The following is a 14,849-nucleotide window of genomic DNA, read 5'->3' on the forward strand; positions in this document are numbered from 1 at the left end:
AGAAAAAAAAAATAGATATATCTATTTTTTTTTAGATATTCAACATCAAGTCCAGCTCTGAAAATACAATTTCGTACTCGCCTGTGATATTTGGTTGCGGTATCTCATATCTGATCTTAGACTGTGTTGCTATCGTCTGATTGCATGAAATGAACTTTTAGAAACAGTCTCTCTGGAGTATAAGTTGCCCCTTTTTTTTTTTTTTTTTTTGTGGGTCCATGTTTGTACTCAAACCGAGACCACAAAATCTATGAATCCGTAATGCTTCAGTAATGCAGAACCGCACGTTGAACCTTGCACGGCTTTATTATTAGAGACTCTTTATTTTCCGCTGTCGAGGTACAAAGCAAGCATGTCATTGTGGGTGCACGTCTATTGCGAAATCATCCAAATGTGTTCTTTGGTGCCGAGATTGAGCTCTAATGTGTTGTGGGATTTGGTGGGGAGTGGGGCGGGAAGCACACCCGTCTTATGCATAATTCAGCACGAAGAAAGCAAAGAAGTGCAAACAACAGTCTGCAGTTAAAGGTGAACCGGGCAGATTTACTCTTTGTTTTTAAGTTAGTGTATTAAGATGAGGTTTTCCTCTGTTTGGAGACTTGATAGTTTTGTCACCATCGATTTGTCAATTTTTTTTTCTTTTTCCCCTGCATATATGCTGCCCTTAATAACCAATCACTGACGAATAATTGTCCATGCAAACTGTGTCCGTCACCTGCTGCTCCGAGAGAGTCGGGATAGGATTCTCGTGACGATAATCGGCTCGGATTAATGGATGGCTAGATATACTGTATGTTTCGATTATTTTTTTTTTTATATCCTAGAATTACGCAGATGGATTTTTGTTTTAATCTTTTGCCTCACGCGACTGCTATCTTGAATTTAAAAATGGGGACAGCATGATGGAGCCCCGCATTATTTCTGTTTGCGGATGTGCGGTATTTGTCTCTTGAGTGAGTGACAGGTCGACCATATTGAAGTGTGGCGGTTGCCATCAACAAAATAGATGAAACGTCGGTTAAAGGTCAGGGAGAAAAAATGAGCAGGAAAAAGGACAGCAGCAAAAAAACAAAAACAAAAAAAAGCAGAGTTTACTTTTAAGGTTACTGATGGGAGCAGCAGAAAGGACAGATGACAAAGAAATTGGAAAAAAAACATAACAAAGAAAAGCACCAAAAAGTCATTTATATACCAAAGAAAAAAATTGAAACAATAATTATTTCTTGTGTATTTTTTTTTACCATTAAACAACCCCTCACTGTGCTCCTAATTGTGTAATAAAATTTTTACAAGTAGCCCGCGACTGGGTCGAACATATCATGCATCGACACTAAAATTCCTTATTTCCTCTAACAAATAATATTTGCGCTACCGTCAACTGTCTGTGCTTTTGGTTTGTCTCGCGTTACTGAGGGTGTTTTTTTTTTTTTTTGGTGGTTTTTTTTTGGTGTTATTTGGACCAAGCTAATTGTGTAGTCTGTGTGTTAAAATTGATGCGGTGTATCCCATCCTTCAGTTTATGTTGCAGTCCCATTTGCACTTATTTAATATGTATCGTGGATTTTTATGCTAGTTTATAGAAGAGGCCCGATTCCGATTGGAGGTTGTCAGATGAAATTTTTTTTGTTTTTGTTTTTTACACTGCCGTGACCTATGTTGGAAATGTGTCAGTGTACATTTTTTAAATGGTGATTAAAACTAATTTTTAAATGGAAAAAGTGATTGATTTACACAAAATTTGGAGGGGAAAAAATTATTTTTCATTTTTTAATATTAGGCTCAGACAAAAACACAAAATGGAATGTTGAAAATGGAAACAATGAATCGTACACAGAATTTTCAACAATGTTATGTTCATCCAGCCAAAGAGAGGAGTAATCTGGATAACTTTTCTCTTGGACTCTCATGGGTTGAGTCAGAAAAAGTTATTGCGGTTAGATTAATTGAGAGACTCGGAGGGAAAAAAAATCAAAAATCAAAAGTGGCTGTTTGAATGTGGGAGGCTCTCCATCCATTTAGTCTTACGTCGATGCCAACTTGTCAGTCAATCCATATCTGCATTGATCTATTGTCAGTCTCAACGTGGTTCTGCCCCCCCCTCCCCCCCATACACACACACACAAGGTCTCTTGAATGACTAATGCATTACTGCTGTCCCGCTCCCTTTTTTCTTCCGTCTCCCTAAAGTAGAATATTGGCGGACTCTCCCATCTGTCCTTAAATATAAAACGTTTTTTCTTTCAAATCTGAACTGAAAATACTGTCGGCTTGCTGAATAAATCAATAGCCATTTTTGAAAGGAGGAAAAAAAAAAAAGACTTTTGTTACACCGTCAGGCTGTGACTGCAGGCGCAAGAAAAAAACTGTTCCTAATGTCCTTGGCAAATGGAAAGCTATTGAAGAGGGGGATGTATGTTTAACACGACCAGAGGTCTACAATCCAAGACTGACTTTCTATTCTTCTTTCTCTCGCCCTTTCTATTTGTAAAGCTTCATCTCTGATCAGTGAGCTCCGAGCTGAGAAGATTGAGGAAAAGAGCGTCACATTGGTGTGGAGGCAACCTTCGTCCCTGAATAGAAGCCGGACGGAATATGAAGTCAAATACTATGAGAAGGTAAATCTAGTTGTTTTTTCAATGGTCATCAAAAAAGAATTTTCCGTTGGACCAACTGAGCCCAAAAGGTGGTGGTGCTTGAACATCTCGAACCCTCGTCAGAAATCTGTGTTGCCTTGCAGCATTTTATTGAAATTTTAAAATAAGGTTAGAAATTATTTTCTAACTCTAAAACAAAATTACATTTGACTGCCCGTTTATAGCCATTCTGATTTTCAGTCTGGGTGCCATGCGTGCTTCCTTCTGTCAATCATAATGAGTCAGTCTCAAGACTCATCAAGTCAGAGGTTACTTGGAGTTTTGGAGGCAAAACTCCAATAATTTGTGTTCCCACGAAATTTCAAGAAAGTCAAGTTAAGTTTTCATGTAGCTGAGGCAAGTTGAAAATCAATTCCAACTTGCATGGACTGTTCACAGCTAGCACTGTACCGACCACTGCTACTATGATGATAAATCTTTATCGCAAATCACACTCTGTATTGTCCATCACGTTACTATCTTCTCAATTAAACTCATGACCGACATGAAGCTTGGCTGACGTTAGCTAACCTGTGAAGCTAACTTTAATCAAACGCATGACCGACATGAAGCTTGGCTGGTGTTAGCTAACCTATGAAGCTAACATAGCTTCTATGGTTTTCATATTGACGGATGAAGTTAGATATTGCAATTGTTTCTTTTCCTTTTTTTTGATTTGTTGTTGCCATTCTCCTTTTCCTGATGATATCAGAAGCACAATCCTTGAATCCTAATTCAAAGTTTCGAATGAGCTCCTTCCGTCATCGCATATTGCGCGTGCTACGATAGCCTTTGGCACCGCATATTCTTAACGTGTGAAGCGGGTTGCCAAATGTTCATTTCAGTCGCAAGTGCTATATTTGAAGACACGTCCCCCTAACCCTGCCGAACGTTAGCTATCAAAAACACAGCTGGGCTAAAAGTACGCATCTAATGAACTTCAGGATGAATGTAAACTATGTTTATGTTCGGTTCATCATTAGCAAGTGGGAAAACGTACGTATTTTTAAGGGGGCGGTCATGTGGACAGCCACTGTCATTTAAAATGTCACATCACACTCATTCAACACGGTGTTCCCAACAGAGAGTCTTCACACTAAATCTGCCGTGCTCGTAAACTCACAGCTGTCGCACAACCACCGTTTTCATACGGTGTGTTTTCGAGCAACGCCGCCGCGTTTTCGGTTATGTCTGTCACGCTTCGCACCTCCGTCTCTTCTGTATGCTTTGCCATATTTATGAAAATATGTATCCCTAGTCCCGGTTTTGCCACGCGGAAAAGGCGCGGGGCGGGTAAGACTGCGCAAAAAGTGAGGCGATATTTAGAAGGCGGTGAGGATTTGCTAAGATGGAGATGGCAGAGGTTGAGAACAGGTTAGATCGAGTATTAGGCGGGTAACAGATGAGGAGAAGATGACACGGCTTACTATTTCCAAGAGCGTGGTGCTGGAGAGAATTGAAGGAAGATGATTTGGGAGGGTGGTAGATAAAAGCAAGAGTGAAAAGGGATGGATAGAAAATAACTGAGTCAGACAGCAACATTGTTGCAAAGCCATGAAATGAAAAGGCAATACAATTACACAGCAACAAAGAGCCTTGAAGTATGTTTTTTTTCTTTTTTTTAAAATGGTATCGCTTTGGAGTTGCGGTCTCGTTTTTCTTCTCTTATTAACGTGTTGTCTTATACTGTGGGCCAACATAACAGCCAAAAATATTGCTCAACATTCGCTCCCACTTATTTTTCATTGTAGTAAATTATACACATTTTTTTTTCTTTAAACGCGAAGAATTTATGGTTGCTTCAATTTTTTATTTTTTTTTTTCCAATTAAATTTTTTTCAATTTTCAAGTGACACCTGTGGTATTCTCTGCATTTATGTTTATTCACGATTGGCTTAAAAAAAAAAAAAAAAGTGTTACATTTGAAATCGTTGCCCGCAAATCCGCATTCGGTGTTGGTTTGTTTGAGTCATTATGCCGACGGACACACGAAGATAAATTGATAACGCCGCAAGCATGGCAGGCAAATGACACACACACACAAAAAAAAAAACCACGACAGCAATTATGCTAATGACAGTTTGTTCAAAGTCATTTTCGCAGCGTGAGACGCGACGTACTCGGAGGACGCAACATTAGGCGCACCTGCGCAATCTAACGAGTACGATACTTCATTATTGCGGTGTATATAATATTTTGTGCAACGGGACGGACGTGTCGTTCAATCTCTTTCCATCGCACGCTCCCCGTCTCCGCAGGAGCAAAAGGATCAAAGTTATTCCACTGTGAAGACGTCCTCCACGCGCATCAGCGTCAACAACCTCAAAGCCGGCACCAGCTACGTCTTCCTGATTCGCCCCTTCACGACCCCAGCGCCGTCCTCCTCGCTGTCCTCCTCCCCGCTCTCATCCTCTGCCTCCTCGTCTTCCTCCTCTGCTTATCCCTCCTCCTCATCCTCTTCCTCCTCCTCCTCGTCCTCCTCTCCTTCCCCAATCGACTACGGAGCCTACAGCGCACCCCTGGAACTGCAGACACTTGGAGAGCGTGAGTAGCCTTTTAACACCTCCGCCCCAGCCTCGTCCTGTTCCCTTTTCTCCTCTCCGCCGAGCACCTCCGGGCGACCGGCGATTTAAGATGCGGGGGAGCTCGCGCGGGGCACACGGCCAGCCTAAACAACGAAGCGCGCGGCTCTGGGTTTGAGAGTGTCAGCATTGTGACAGTCTGAGATAATGTGTGAAGATTCCACATTTTTATCGGCGAGCTGTGAAACGCTTTGTCTTTGATAACACCTCCGAGTGTTGTTTTCGCTCCGCGCGTGTGTGCTTTAGGCCTCTAAATTCTAATGGAAGCAAGCTTTTTGATATTCAGCGGTGGGATTTTTAGCGCGGTGATACGCAGGGGCAAATTTACCTAAAAGCCGCTCAGCGCATCCGGCATCTCCTACATGCGGTCAAAAGATCAAATCCAGCACGGCTCATTTGTTGTTTATTTTTATTTTTATTTTTTTTTAGTTTGGGCCAAACGGAATATTACACAAAAGCGGTCGACTTTTTTGTGTTTTTTTTTTGCAAGTGAGATCTTAGTTTCGCAGTTACTTTACGGATGATGCTTACTCTTGCCGCAGGCGGGCTGAGAAGTGTCAAACGAGGGATGACCTCAGGAAACTTTTCAAAGCAGCCGCAGTCGAACATCCTTGTAACTACGTGGCAAATGTAGCCAAGCAATACCATCCCAAAATATAAATTGCACTTGACAATGCATTTCGCCGTGGATAAAGCCAGAAAAGTTTGTGCTTGTTCTTTATTTATTATTATTATTATTATTTTTGCCTAGAGTTGAACGGGTCATCATATCGAGAGGTGTTTTTAAAGCAGGATTTTCATTCCTTTTTTTTAGCGAGACACCTGCCCGGGGCCTTTCTTTTAGCATGTTGTCAAGTCAAGTCAACAGTATTTATAGAGCACTTTCAAACAGCCATCGCTGCATAAAAAGTGCTGTACATGGAGCGATTTAACATACACAATAAACAGTAAGACGAAATCGTAATAAAGGTGTTGTAACTCCTGTTGCTGTTGAATATGCTAAAGAGTGTCCGATGCGGGGGTTTGTTTTCCTCTCTTTGTCAACAACCTCTTTCGATTCCTTTTTTCAGTGGCGTTGGCATCCAGTGAACAGAGTCCTGTGGTGATCATCGCTGTCGTGTCCGTGGCGGCACTCGTCATGCTGCTATCGATGGGCGTCGGACTGCACATCTGGAGGAGGTAAAGCACTTCTTTGTGTTCTCTTCCTCTAGACCAGGGGCGTCAAACTCACTTTTGTCGCAGGGCCTGATTTCAACGACACTTTCCCTTGGAGGGCCGTTATGAAAAACATTTTATTCACCTATTGTTTAAGTTACTGGAATGAGGGTTTTGGCTAACAAGAAATGCTTACAATATATCTCTTATTTATTACATATGATAATTAAAAATGTTGGGACACATTTTAGAAAGGGGGCGGCCCGATGGTTCAGTGGTTAGCGCGTCGACCTCACAGTGCAGAGGTACCGGGTTCAATTCCAGCTCCGGCCTCCCTGTGTGGAGCTTGCATGTTCTCCCCGGGCCTGCGTGGGTTTTCTCCGGGTACTCCGGTTTCCTCCCACATTCCAAAAACATGCATGGCAGGCTGATTGGACACTCTAAATTGTCCTGAGGTGTGAGTGTGAGCTCGGATGGTTGTTCGTCTCTGTGTGCCCTGCGAGTTCTCCTCAAGCCTGCATGGGTTTTCTCCGGGTACTCCGGTTTCCTCCCACATTCCAAAAACATGCATGGCAGGCTGATTGAACACTCTAAATTGTCCCGAGGTGTGAGTGTGAGCTCAGATGGTTGTTCGTTTCTGGGTGCCCTGCGATTGGCTGGCAACCGGTTCAGGGCGTCCCCCGCCGACTGCCCGAAGACGGCTGGGATGGGCTCCAGCGTCCCGTGCGACCCTTGTGAGGATAAAGCGGATCGGAAAATGAATGAAAGAATGCATTTTAGAAGCGATCGTGGAAATTTACGTTTGAGCTGCTTTCGCGGGCCGCCTAAAATGATGTGGCGGGCCAGATCCGTCCCCCGGGCCTTGAGTTTGACACCTTTGCTCTAGACCCCTAAAAAGTCACACAAATCTGCATTTGACATCAATAAACAGCAGCTCATCGACTCAGCGCGCGCCTAATCCAGATTGGGCTAATCCTAAAATAACAGCATCGTATTATCCTTGGCAGTATATTCTTGGAATTGTATTAGATTATGCCTGTGGAACTTGATGTGGTGGCCAATGCCGAGCGGGTCAACTGTCAAATATTGCCATCCAGAAAATATTGTGATATTGATCGCACCAGATCGATTTCAGACAAATGTGAAGGCGCAATGACGGGGGGTCAACTCGGTGGTGAAATGGGTCTCAAGTCACTCGCAACACCCCACAAACTGGTGCCGTTCATCACTCTCTCTCTCTCTCTCTCTCTCTCTCTCTCTCTCTCTCTCTCTCTCTCTCTCTCTCTCTCTCTCTCACGCACCCACAATATATGAATTCATGAGATCTGGATGACAGACGTGTTCAAAAGCCGTGACAAAGCCTCACGTGAATGCTTGAGCACCACTGTAGAAATAGACAAAATAGATGACAATCTGCCATATACAGGCGTTTGCTTTGTGGTCTGACGGGATATTCACGGCACACATCACGCTTTATTGAGTAATAATGCTTATCTCCCAGCCCACACACCCCCACCCCACCCCTGTTTTTTTTCTCCTCATCGCCGCATTGCATTGAAAGGGGGGGGGGGGGGGGGTTCTCCATTGTTCATCACAGCAGCACCATTATCTTGCTCCTTGTGTTTTGTGTGAAGACAAGGAGTTGGAATGGCTTGATGCCTCAATTACCAGGCTCTTGTGTTTGCAAAGACAGCCGCGGCTGCGGGGTCTCTGATGTACCGATGCGCCCGCTGAGTCGCAAAACATGCAAATGAGTCGCGATGCTCACACAAAAGGCTTCGGACATAGCACGATGAGAAGGATGATAGTGACTCCAAGTGCTCACCGGAACCCAGAAAGCACCGTGCCGCTGCCATCTTGTGAATATTCCCAGACGAGCTCTTCCATTCAGTTGGATTTCGCTCCGAGAAATATATCGGTGTTTTTTGTTTGCGTGTCTGCTTGCAACTGACGTGTTCAATGTGGTGTTTTGATTTGCCATTCTGCATAACTGACTTTCATGCACTTGCACTCAATTCATGGTCAGTGTCTCACCCACCTGTGATGAACTCATTCACTTCCAATGACGTTTTTAAACGTCTTTTCAGACTTGGTCCAGAATTGGCTGGTACGGAATGAGTTAACTTGCGGCTACTCCAAACATGTCGCCCTCTAGTCAGCCGGGAAAAAAGTCTCTTTTACCATGATGAGATTTTTGTACCGAGCTTTACCATACACGATATCAAGTACATGTCAACAATGGTCAATGAGAATGTTTGGTCCAATGGGCGAGACAGGAGGGAGAAGTACATTTTCCTCTCTGACAATCCATCTTGGCACACAATTGCATCACTCACACACACATACACACACACACACACACACACACACAGACACACACACGTTGGTGCCTGACAAAGTTAGATAGAGTTTGGGGGCCATTGACCGAACATTCTCCAGGAAGCTCAGCCTTGACTGGTCAGTGAAAGGGATGGCTTACCCTTCAGTGGTCCCACCACTGCGTATGAGTGTGATTGAGTGGGTGGGTGTCTCCCGGGGGTCGAGGTATCAAGAGATACCAGAAGAAATGGGAAGCGTGGCTTGTTTTTCATCTGTCTTTATACAGAGCTGTGTCAAAGTGGCGTACAGTCCTCTTTGTTTTGGCTAGGCTTCAATTTGTTGTAGCACTCTTCATCTTAATTCTGAATGTCTTCACTGTAAGCTCCTGACTGCTTCTGCTAGGTCAGGCACACCCCCCCCAAAAGAAAAAAAAATCTGAAACAAAGTCGTAACTTTCCGGAAGAATATTCCAGTTTGTGTCTACTAAATAAAACAGCACACTGTGTTGTCGACGGAGTGTTGTCTAGCTTCAATAACACAAAAAATGGAATTAAAAAAAGATTTCAGTTGAATGTCTTTGATGCGTCAATGTAATGCAGTGATTTGGCAACCCTTGATGTGGGAGTGGAAGTCTTTTTTTTTTTTTAATTTGATAAATAGAAGTTGTCATCGCAATAAGGATCCGTGATTACGATTTATTTTTTTTTTCCCTGCCGGCATTGACGATATTTGAATATGAAGCGGAATTAATGCTGCCAAATGTTTTGCTTGCCCAGCCTTCCAAGGTACTGAAAAGAGCCCCTCCCTCCCTTACCAACCCCCCCCCCCACCCCCGCCCCAACCCCTTGTCTTCTTCCCAGCAGTGTCTGCTCAAGCTCCTCCAATGTAACTCCTGCTAGCGTGGTGCTGCTCTCGACATCCTTCTCCACTCTTCCTCCTCCTCCTCCTCTCCTCTCTCCTCTTCCTCCCTTCACACAGCTGATGCCCAGGTACATTTGGCATGCCCCCCCCCTGCATCCCCCGCCCCCTCCCCAACGCCTCCATCCTCTAAATCTTCCCTCTTTTGAGTTCCCTGCAGTCCTCCTGCCATTGCATTTATCCCTCAGTGGTTTCCTTTCTTCCTTTTGCTTTCCCCATACAAATAAAATGCTAATAAGCTGAAGTTCTTGGGGAGCTTTTCAGCCTTTTTGTCGAGCTTTTTAGCCCCGTTTTCTTTTTATAACCTCGGATCATTGCCCCGGCATGTTATGCAATGCACTTAAAAGTGACTGCTAGTTTTTGAATTACCCCTTTCATGCACCCTGGAACTTGATAACATGATAAGCTGTCCGCTGTAGTGAGCGCTGTCCCTGAATGGGTTAATATCCAAAAGGAAACCACGACTTTAGTTTTTTTTTTTTTAATCACATCTGACGTCTTTAAAAGAATTGATGGAAAAGGATTCAAGCGATGCGACTTCACCTTTCGCTGCGATGACGGCAACCCTCATCCGTCTATCTTTCCTCCCCAGCTCAGTTGTCTTGTTCTTCACCTTGCAGATTTGACTTTCTGTCAAGATCGACGCAAATTAGCAAAACGCCCAGCGCGACAACATTTAGGGCTTGCTGGTTGCGTGAAAATGTGGATTAGTATTCTTCTTATCATCTGAATGTCAAACACTCGGTCATCTTTTGTTCTTCTCTTTTTGCGGTGGAAAAAAAAAAAAAAAACACCCGCGCATGGACTCCAAAATCTTGTCCCAGAAAAAAAATTGAAACTCTTCAATCTCCCGACATCATATTTTGATATATTTTCAGTTCCTGCAGCCAGAATGAACAAGCGTCCCAATAAATTTGTCAGTTTTTTTTTTTACTCACTGATGTCTCCCTTCGCCATGTCCCCAATATGTTCCCTTGCCTCTAAGCCATTGACATCTCTCTGATCTTGTTTTTCTTGGTCCCATTATGCCCCCCCCCCTCCCCCATCCTCGTATCTATCCCACTCCGCCTTTAGTGCGCTCCCTTGTCTATCAATTCTTGTCTGGCCTCCTCCGTGCGGTAGCTTGTGCCCCGAGGATCTCTGTTGCATGTGTCTGCTGGTGTGTTTTGACAGACAGGGCCTTGACCTTGTCCCGGGCCCTGCTGTTACACAGGCTGAGGGATGTGTCAACCTCATCTTCCATCACGTCTCCCCACGAGAACCCTCACTCAGGGACGTAGAAAGACCCGAAAAAAGGAAACATTGACATCTATGAAAAATGCACCAAAGTAATGCTCCACAATCTTTTTTTGAAGAAGCTCTCCCAAGTCATTGTTGCGAACGTGTAGCCTGACTTTTTTTGTGGCAGTATCCAGTGCCTGAGACAAAGCGATGTGATGCGTGCACAAGCGCAGGTGGATGTGCCGGATTGTGAAAATAATGACTTCCTCCAAACTCGTTCATCAATTCAATTGTTTTTTTTTTATTTGCTCGGTCGCTCTGCGGCCCAGGATCAAATTGGTACCAGTCGCTCGACCCGCCCCGCCGCGTGTGGAGTATATAAATAAATAAAGATGGATGAAACTGCAGTGTGTGTGTTTGTGAGGCTTGAGGTGACTCCCATCTGGTTCTACACTGATGTCCATATGAATAAGCATGTGTCGGGGGGGTGTTGGTTAATTTTCCTTCCCAGTCCATGCAAATGACAAATATTTCAAAAAATATATACAGTAATGAAAATCGTAGTTTCTGCCTGGATTGCATTTGAGGAGGGACTGATAAGCTCCCAGAGTTGCTTTTTGGAGGTATCAGGATGGTCCGCCGGGTTCTCAATAGGCCAGAGGTCACGGGATTTGAACACTAATGAGCACCTTTGTAAACAGCTGCTCTGTAAATGCATTTGCCCGACAGGAACTTCACCTTTCACTGTACAAAACCCTTTTCTCACTGAGTCACTTACAAATTGTTTCACAAATGTGATGAGTTTTGAGGAACCATTCGATTTGACATTCTTTTTTTACAAGGTCATTTACTATTTTGCTCTTTTCATCCGCAGATCAGATCATCCTTATTGTTACCAATCCTTCATACCGACCGGCATGTTAAATAATGTGGTGCAACATTGTTGAAAATTGTATTATCAAAGCTATGAGAGATGTGTATATATATATATATATATATATATATATATATATATATATATATATATATATATATATAGACACACACGTGTGTGTGTGTGTGTGTGTGTGTGTGTGTGTGTGCGTGTGTGTACAAAGTACAACGGAACACCATAAAGTGTACATTCAGCTAAAGTTGTTTAGTCAATTTCATAATAACATAGGTTAACTTCTTTGTACACTTGTAAAATAGTTAGGAGTTGACCTTAGCAGCTTTATTTCCCCCCTTCTTACTTTTATTGAAGAAAATGCTCACTACTAAAACATGAAATGATGGTAAACATTTTAAGGGCCAATCCATCTGCTTTTTTTTTTTTTTTAATCCTCAAGGATACTCTTTTTAACAACTCTTCAGGGACTGTTTACTTTTTACCCCGAGAGTGATTGATGTTCCCTTTCCACTTTGTTGTTCTATGAAATGCGGTTACCTGACACAATTATGATCCCTGTCAATGCACGGAATGATTGCATCAATAAATCGGTGTTGGGCTGTGATATTAACCTCAAACTCAGTTATAAAATGCATGACTTTGTTTTGTGTCATAGATTTTGTGTATATATGTATATATATATATATATATATATATATATATATATATATATATATATATATATATATATATATATATATATATATATATATATATATATATATATATATATATTTGTAAGCATTTTGTTAGTTAGAAGCCTGTAAGTTTCTGCGTTTTTTTTTTCTTGGCTTGCTTTCTAGCCATTTTACTCACGCCCCCCCTACCCCCCCAAAAAACCATACACAGGCCAGCCAGAATGTCTGCTCATCACTTCTTAATCTGGTTCTTCCAGTTTGTGTGTGTGTGTGTCTGCGCATCAGTGCAGCAGCCTGCTTTGGTTAAGCGACAACAACTTTAAATTTCCCTTGAAGCCAAAGAGGCCAGCCAGTCAGAATATATAAAGTTTGCTCAGGTTTTCAACCCCGCCCAACCCCACCCCTCCACCTCCATGGTTGCGAGGCACTTGTGCGAAATGCATATCCCCTGAATGTGTATTCAACAATTGCGTATCTATTCCATTCCAATCTGTGTGTAGGTGTGCATGTGTTGGTGTGCGTCTGACTTGGCTGAGTCAAATCAGACATTTCGCCTCATTCAGCCTCAGATCCATCTCTTGCAAATCAGTGTCATTGCACCGAGAGAGGGGGGGGGGGCTCTGTGTTACTCTTCTGTATCTTCCCATCATGCCAGTCGAGACTCTCATCTTTGCTTTCCCCTCATCTCATAGTTATTGCGCATCCCGTGTAAAAACGACAAGATAAACAGCGTCTGGTGCTTGTTCGTGTCTCCCGACTGGCTCTCTGATGTCTGTCTTTGTTTCACTTTTTTCAGGCAGTGCGGCTACAGCAAAGCCTCTCAAGAAGGAGACGAGGAACTTTACTTTCAGTGTAAGTGGCGCTTGTGCTTTTTCTCCTTTCGCCGCCCGTTCAGCGCACAGCCACGTCGGCCTTTTAGCGCGACGGCATTCATTTTTGATTCCGACGCTTCGTTTAACTTTGGGCACGCTGACGGAACGGATCAGGTGGTGCGAAGATGTGATGGGCAGGGATGGAAAGAAGGAGAGCAAGAAATAAAAGGGAGAAGGGGAAGGAAGGAAAGTCAAAAGTGAGAGATTGCATATGTTTCTTTGGGGTGGGGGGGTTGCACACTAAGCTCCAAGTGGGCGTTTTTGTTTTTTTGTTTTTTTGTTTTTTTTTATTGCTGGACAGTGACTGAATGGGGGTAGTCTGACATATCTCCTCCCGTTTGCGCGTGTGCATGGCAAAGATTTGCTTAAGTGGTATTTGTGTGCCTCGACTTTTCCGTTTGTGTGTGCACAGTTTTGTAAATGTAGTCCGTGTTTGCACGCTCATTTGCGTTATTTAATCTCCCAGCATGCCGAGCCCTCAGGAGAGGTTTCAGAGGACTGTGGTTGATGAATAATGAGCCAAAGCCGTGCGGCTGGGAATTAAATCTGCCCAAACAAAAGACGCGCCAGGAGCTGACGCACGTGCACACATTTGGCCTGCTTTTCAAAAAAAAATTTTTTTTAAAAATAATAATTCTGGAGAACATGGACACACACACACACATACAAATAGGCTCTAAGATGTATTTTTGTTCTTTTAGCCAGCGCACACACTCCCCTGGACTCCCATGGGCCCATTTCTGCCTCATGACTGAAAATGCTGCATTGCAAGATGAACGTTTCGATCGTCGCGCGGTGTGATCGTGTCGTCCACGTTCTTTTAAATTACGTCACCAAAAGTATCGGGACACACCTAATCATTCTGTTCAAAGCAAGGCTCGTGTCGGCGATTAAAAAAAAATAATTTAAAACTTGAAAATGTGTTTTTTTTTATTTGATCATTTAAAATTTGGAGTGAAAATAAATGTTTTGTCGCCAGGAATTTCATTTTATTTTATTTTATTTTTTAGTCCATTGTGCGACTTAGAAAGCAACTGCAAGGCAGTCGTTGTGGACGTAGCCCGACCAAAATCAAGGCTCATCTTTAATCCGTTTTTAATAAACCAGGTTTAGATATTGTTCAAAGCTATTGCACAGGGGGGTGCAAGAGCAACAGAGAGGCAAAGCATCTGGGGAAATCATTGGGAAAATAGAATCGAGATAGCCAGGCACGATAAGGCTATTGCGTTTTGGCTGTTTTGTCGAGAACAGCCATTGGCCCCTGGTGGCCCCGCGGGCTGCATATGCCGCATCTCTGTGTGCCCTCGAGTAGATGGATGCAATGTGAATTAGGTCCAACTTGTGATGATTTGAATCAAATGCTGCACGCAGATATTGCCGCGCGTTGGCCATGTGCAGCTCGGCCAGGGACGATGATGCCCATCGGTTTCAGAGGCTAGGGACCCGTCGGGCGAAAGTGGTCCGTGTTGGCGGTCAGGCTGTACTTGGCTCTTTTTGTCTCGACAATGGCTGACCAAAAGTGCACCAAATTCCCAAGAGCTGACAAAGTAGATACAGAAAAAACTAATTAGAGACAATGATTC

General features: G+C 43.4%; 1 protein-coding gene across 3 annotated transcripts in view; it reads left to right on the forward strand.

Annotated features, from left to right (window-relative positions):
• The window catches only part of LOC127604512 (ephrin type-A receptor 7), a 107,419-nt gene that overhangs the window by 76,728 nt on the left and 15,842 nt on the right, over positions 1-14,849 (forward strand). The window contains exons 6-10 of one of the 3 annotated variants that reach the window (XM_052071620.1): positions 2,491-2,615; positions 4,892-5,177; positions 6,286-6,394; positions 9,550-9,678; positions 13,191-13,246. In XM_052071620.1, coding sequence (XP_051927580.1) covers positions 2,491-2,615; positions 4,892-5,177; positions 6,286-6,394; positions 9,550-9,678; positions 13,191-13,246 — 705 coding nt within the window. The remainder of the gene's footprint in view (positions 1-2,490; positions 2,616-4,891; positions 5,178-6,285; positions 6,395-9,549; positions 9,679-13,190; positions 13,247-14,849) is intronic. The other 2 variants (XM_052071621.1, XM_052071622.1) reach the window with 2 other exon arrangements.

Source organism: Hippocampus zosterae, chromosome 7 (assembly GCF_025434085.1).
Source record: "Hippocampus zosterae strain Florida chromosome 7, ASM2543408v3, whole genome shotgun sequence".
Lineage (NCBI taxonomy): Eukaryota > Metazoa > Chordata > Actinopteri > Syngnathiformes > Syngnathidae > Hippocampus > Hippocampus zosterae.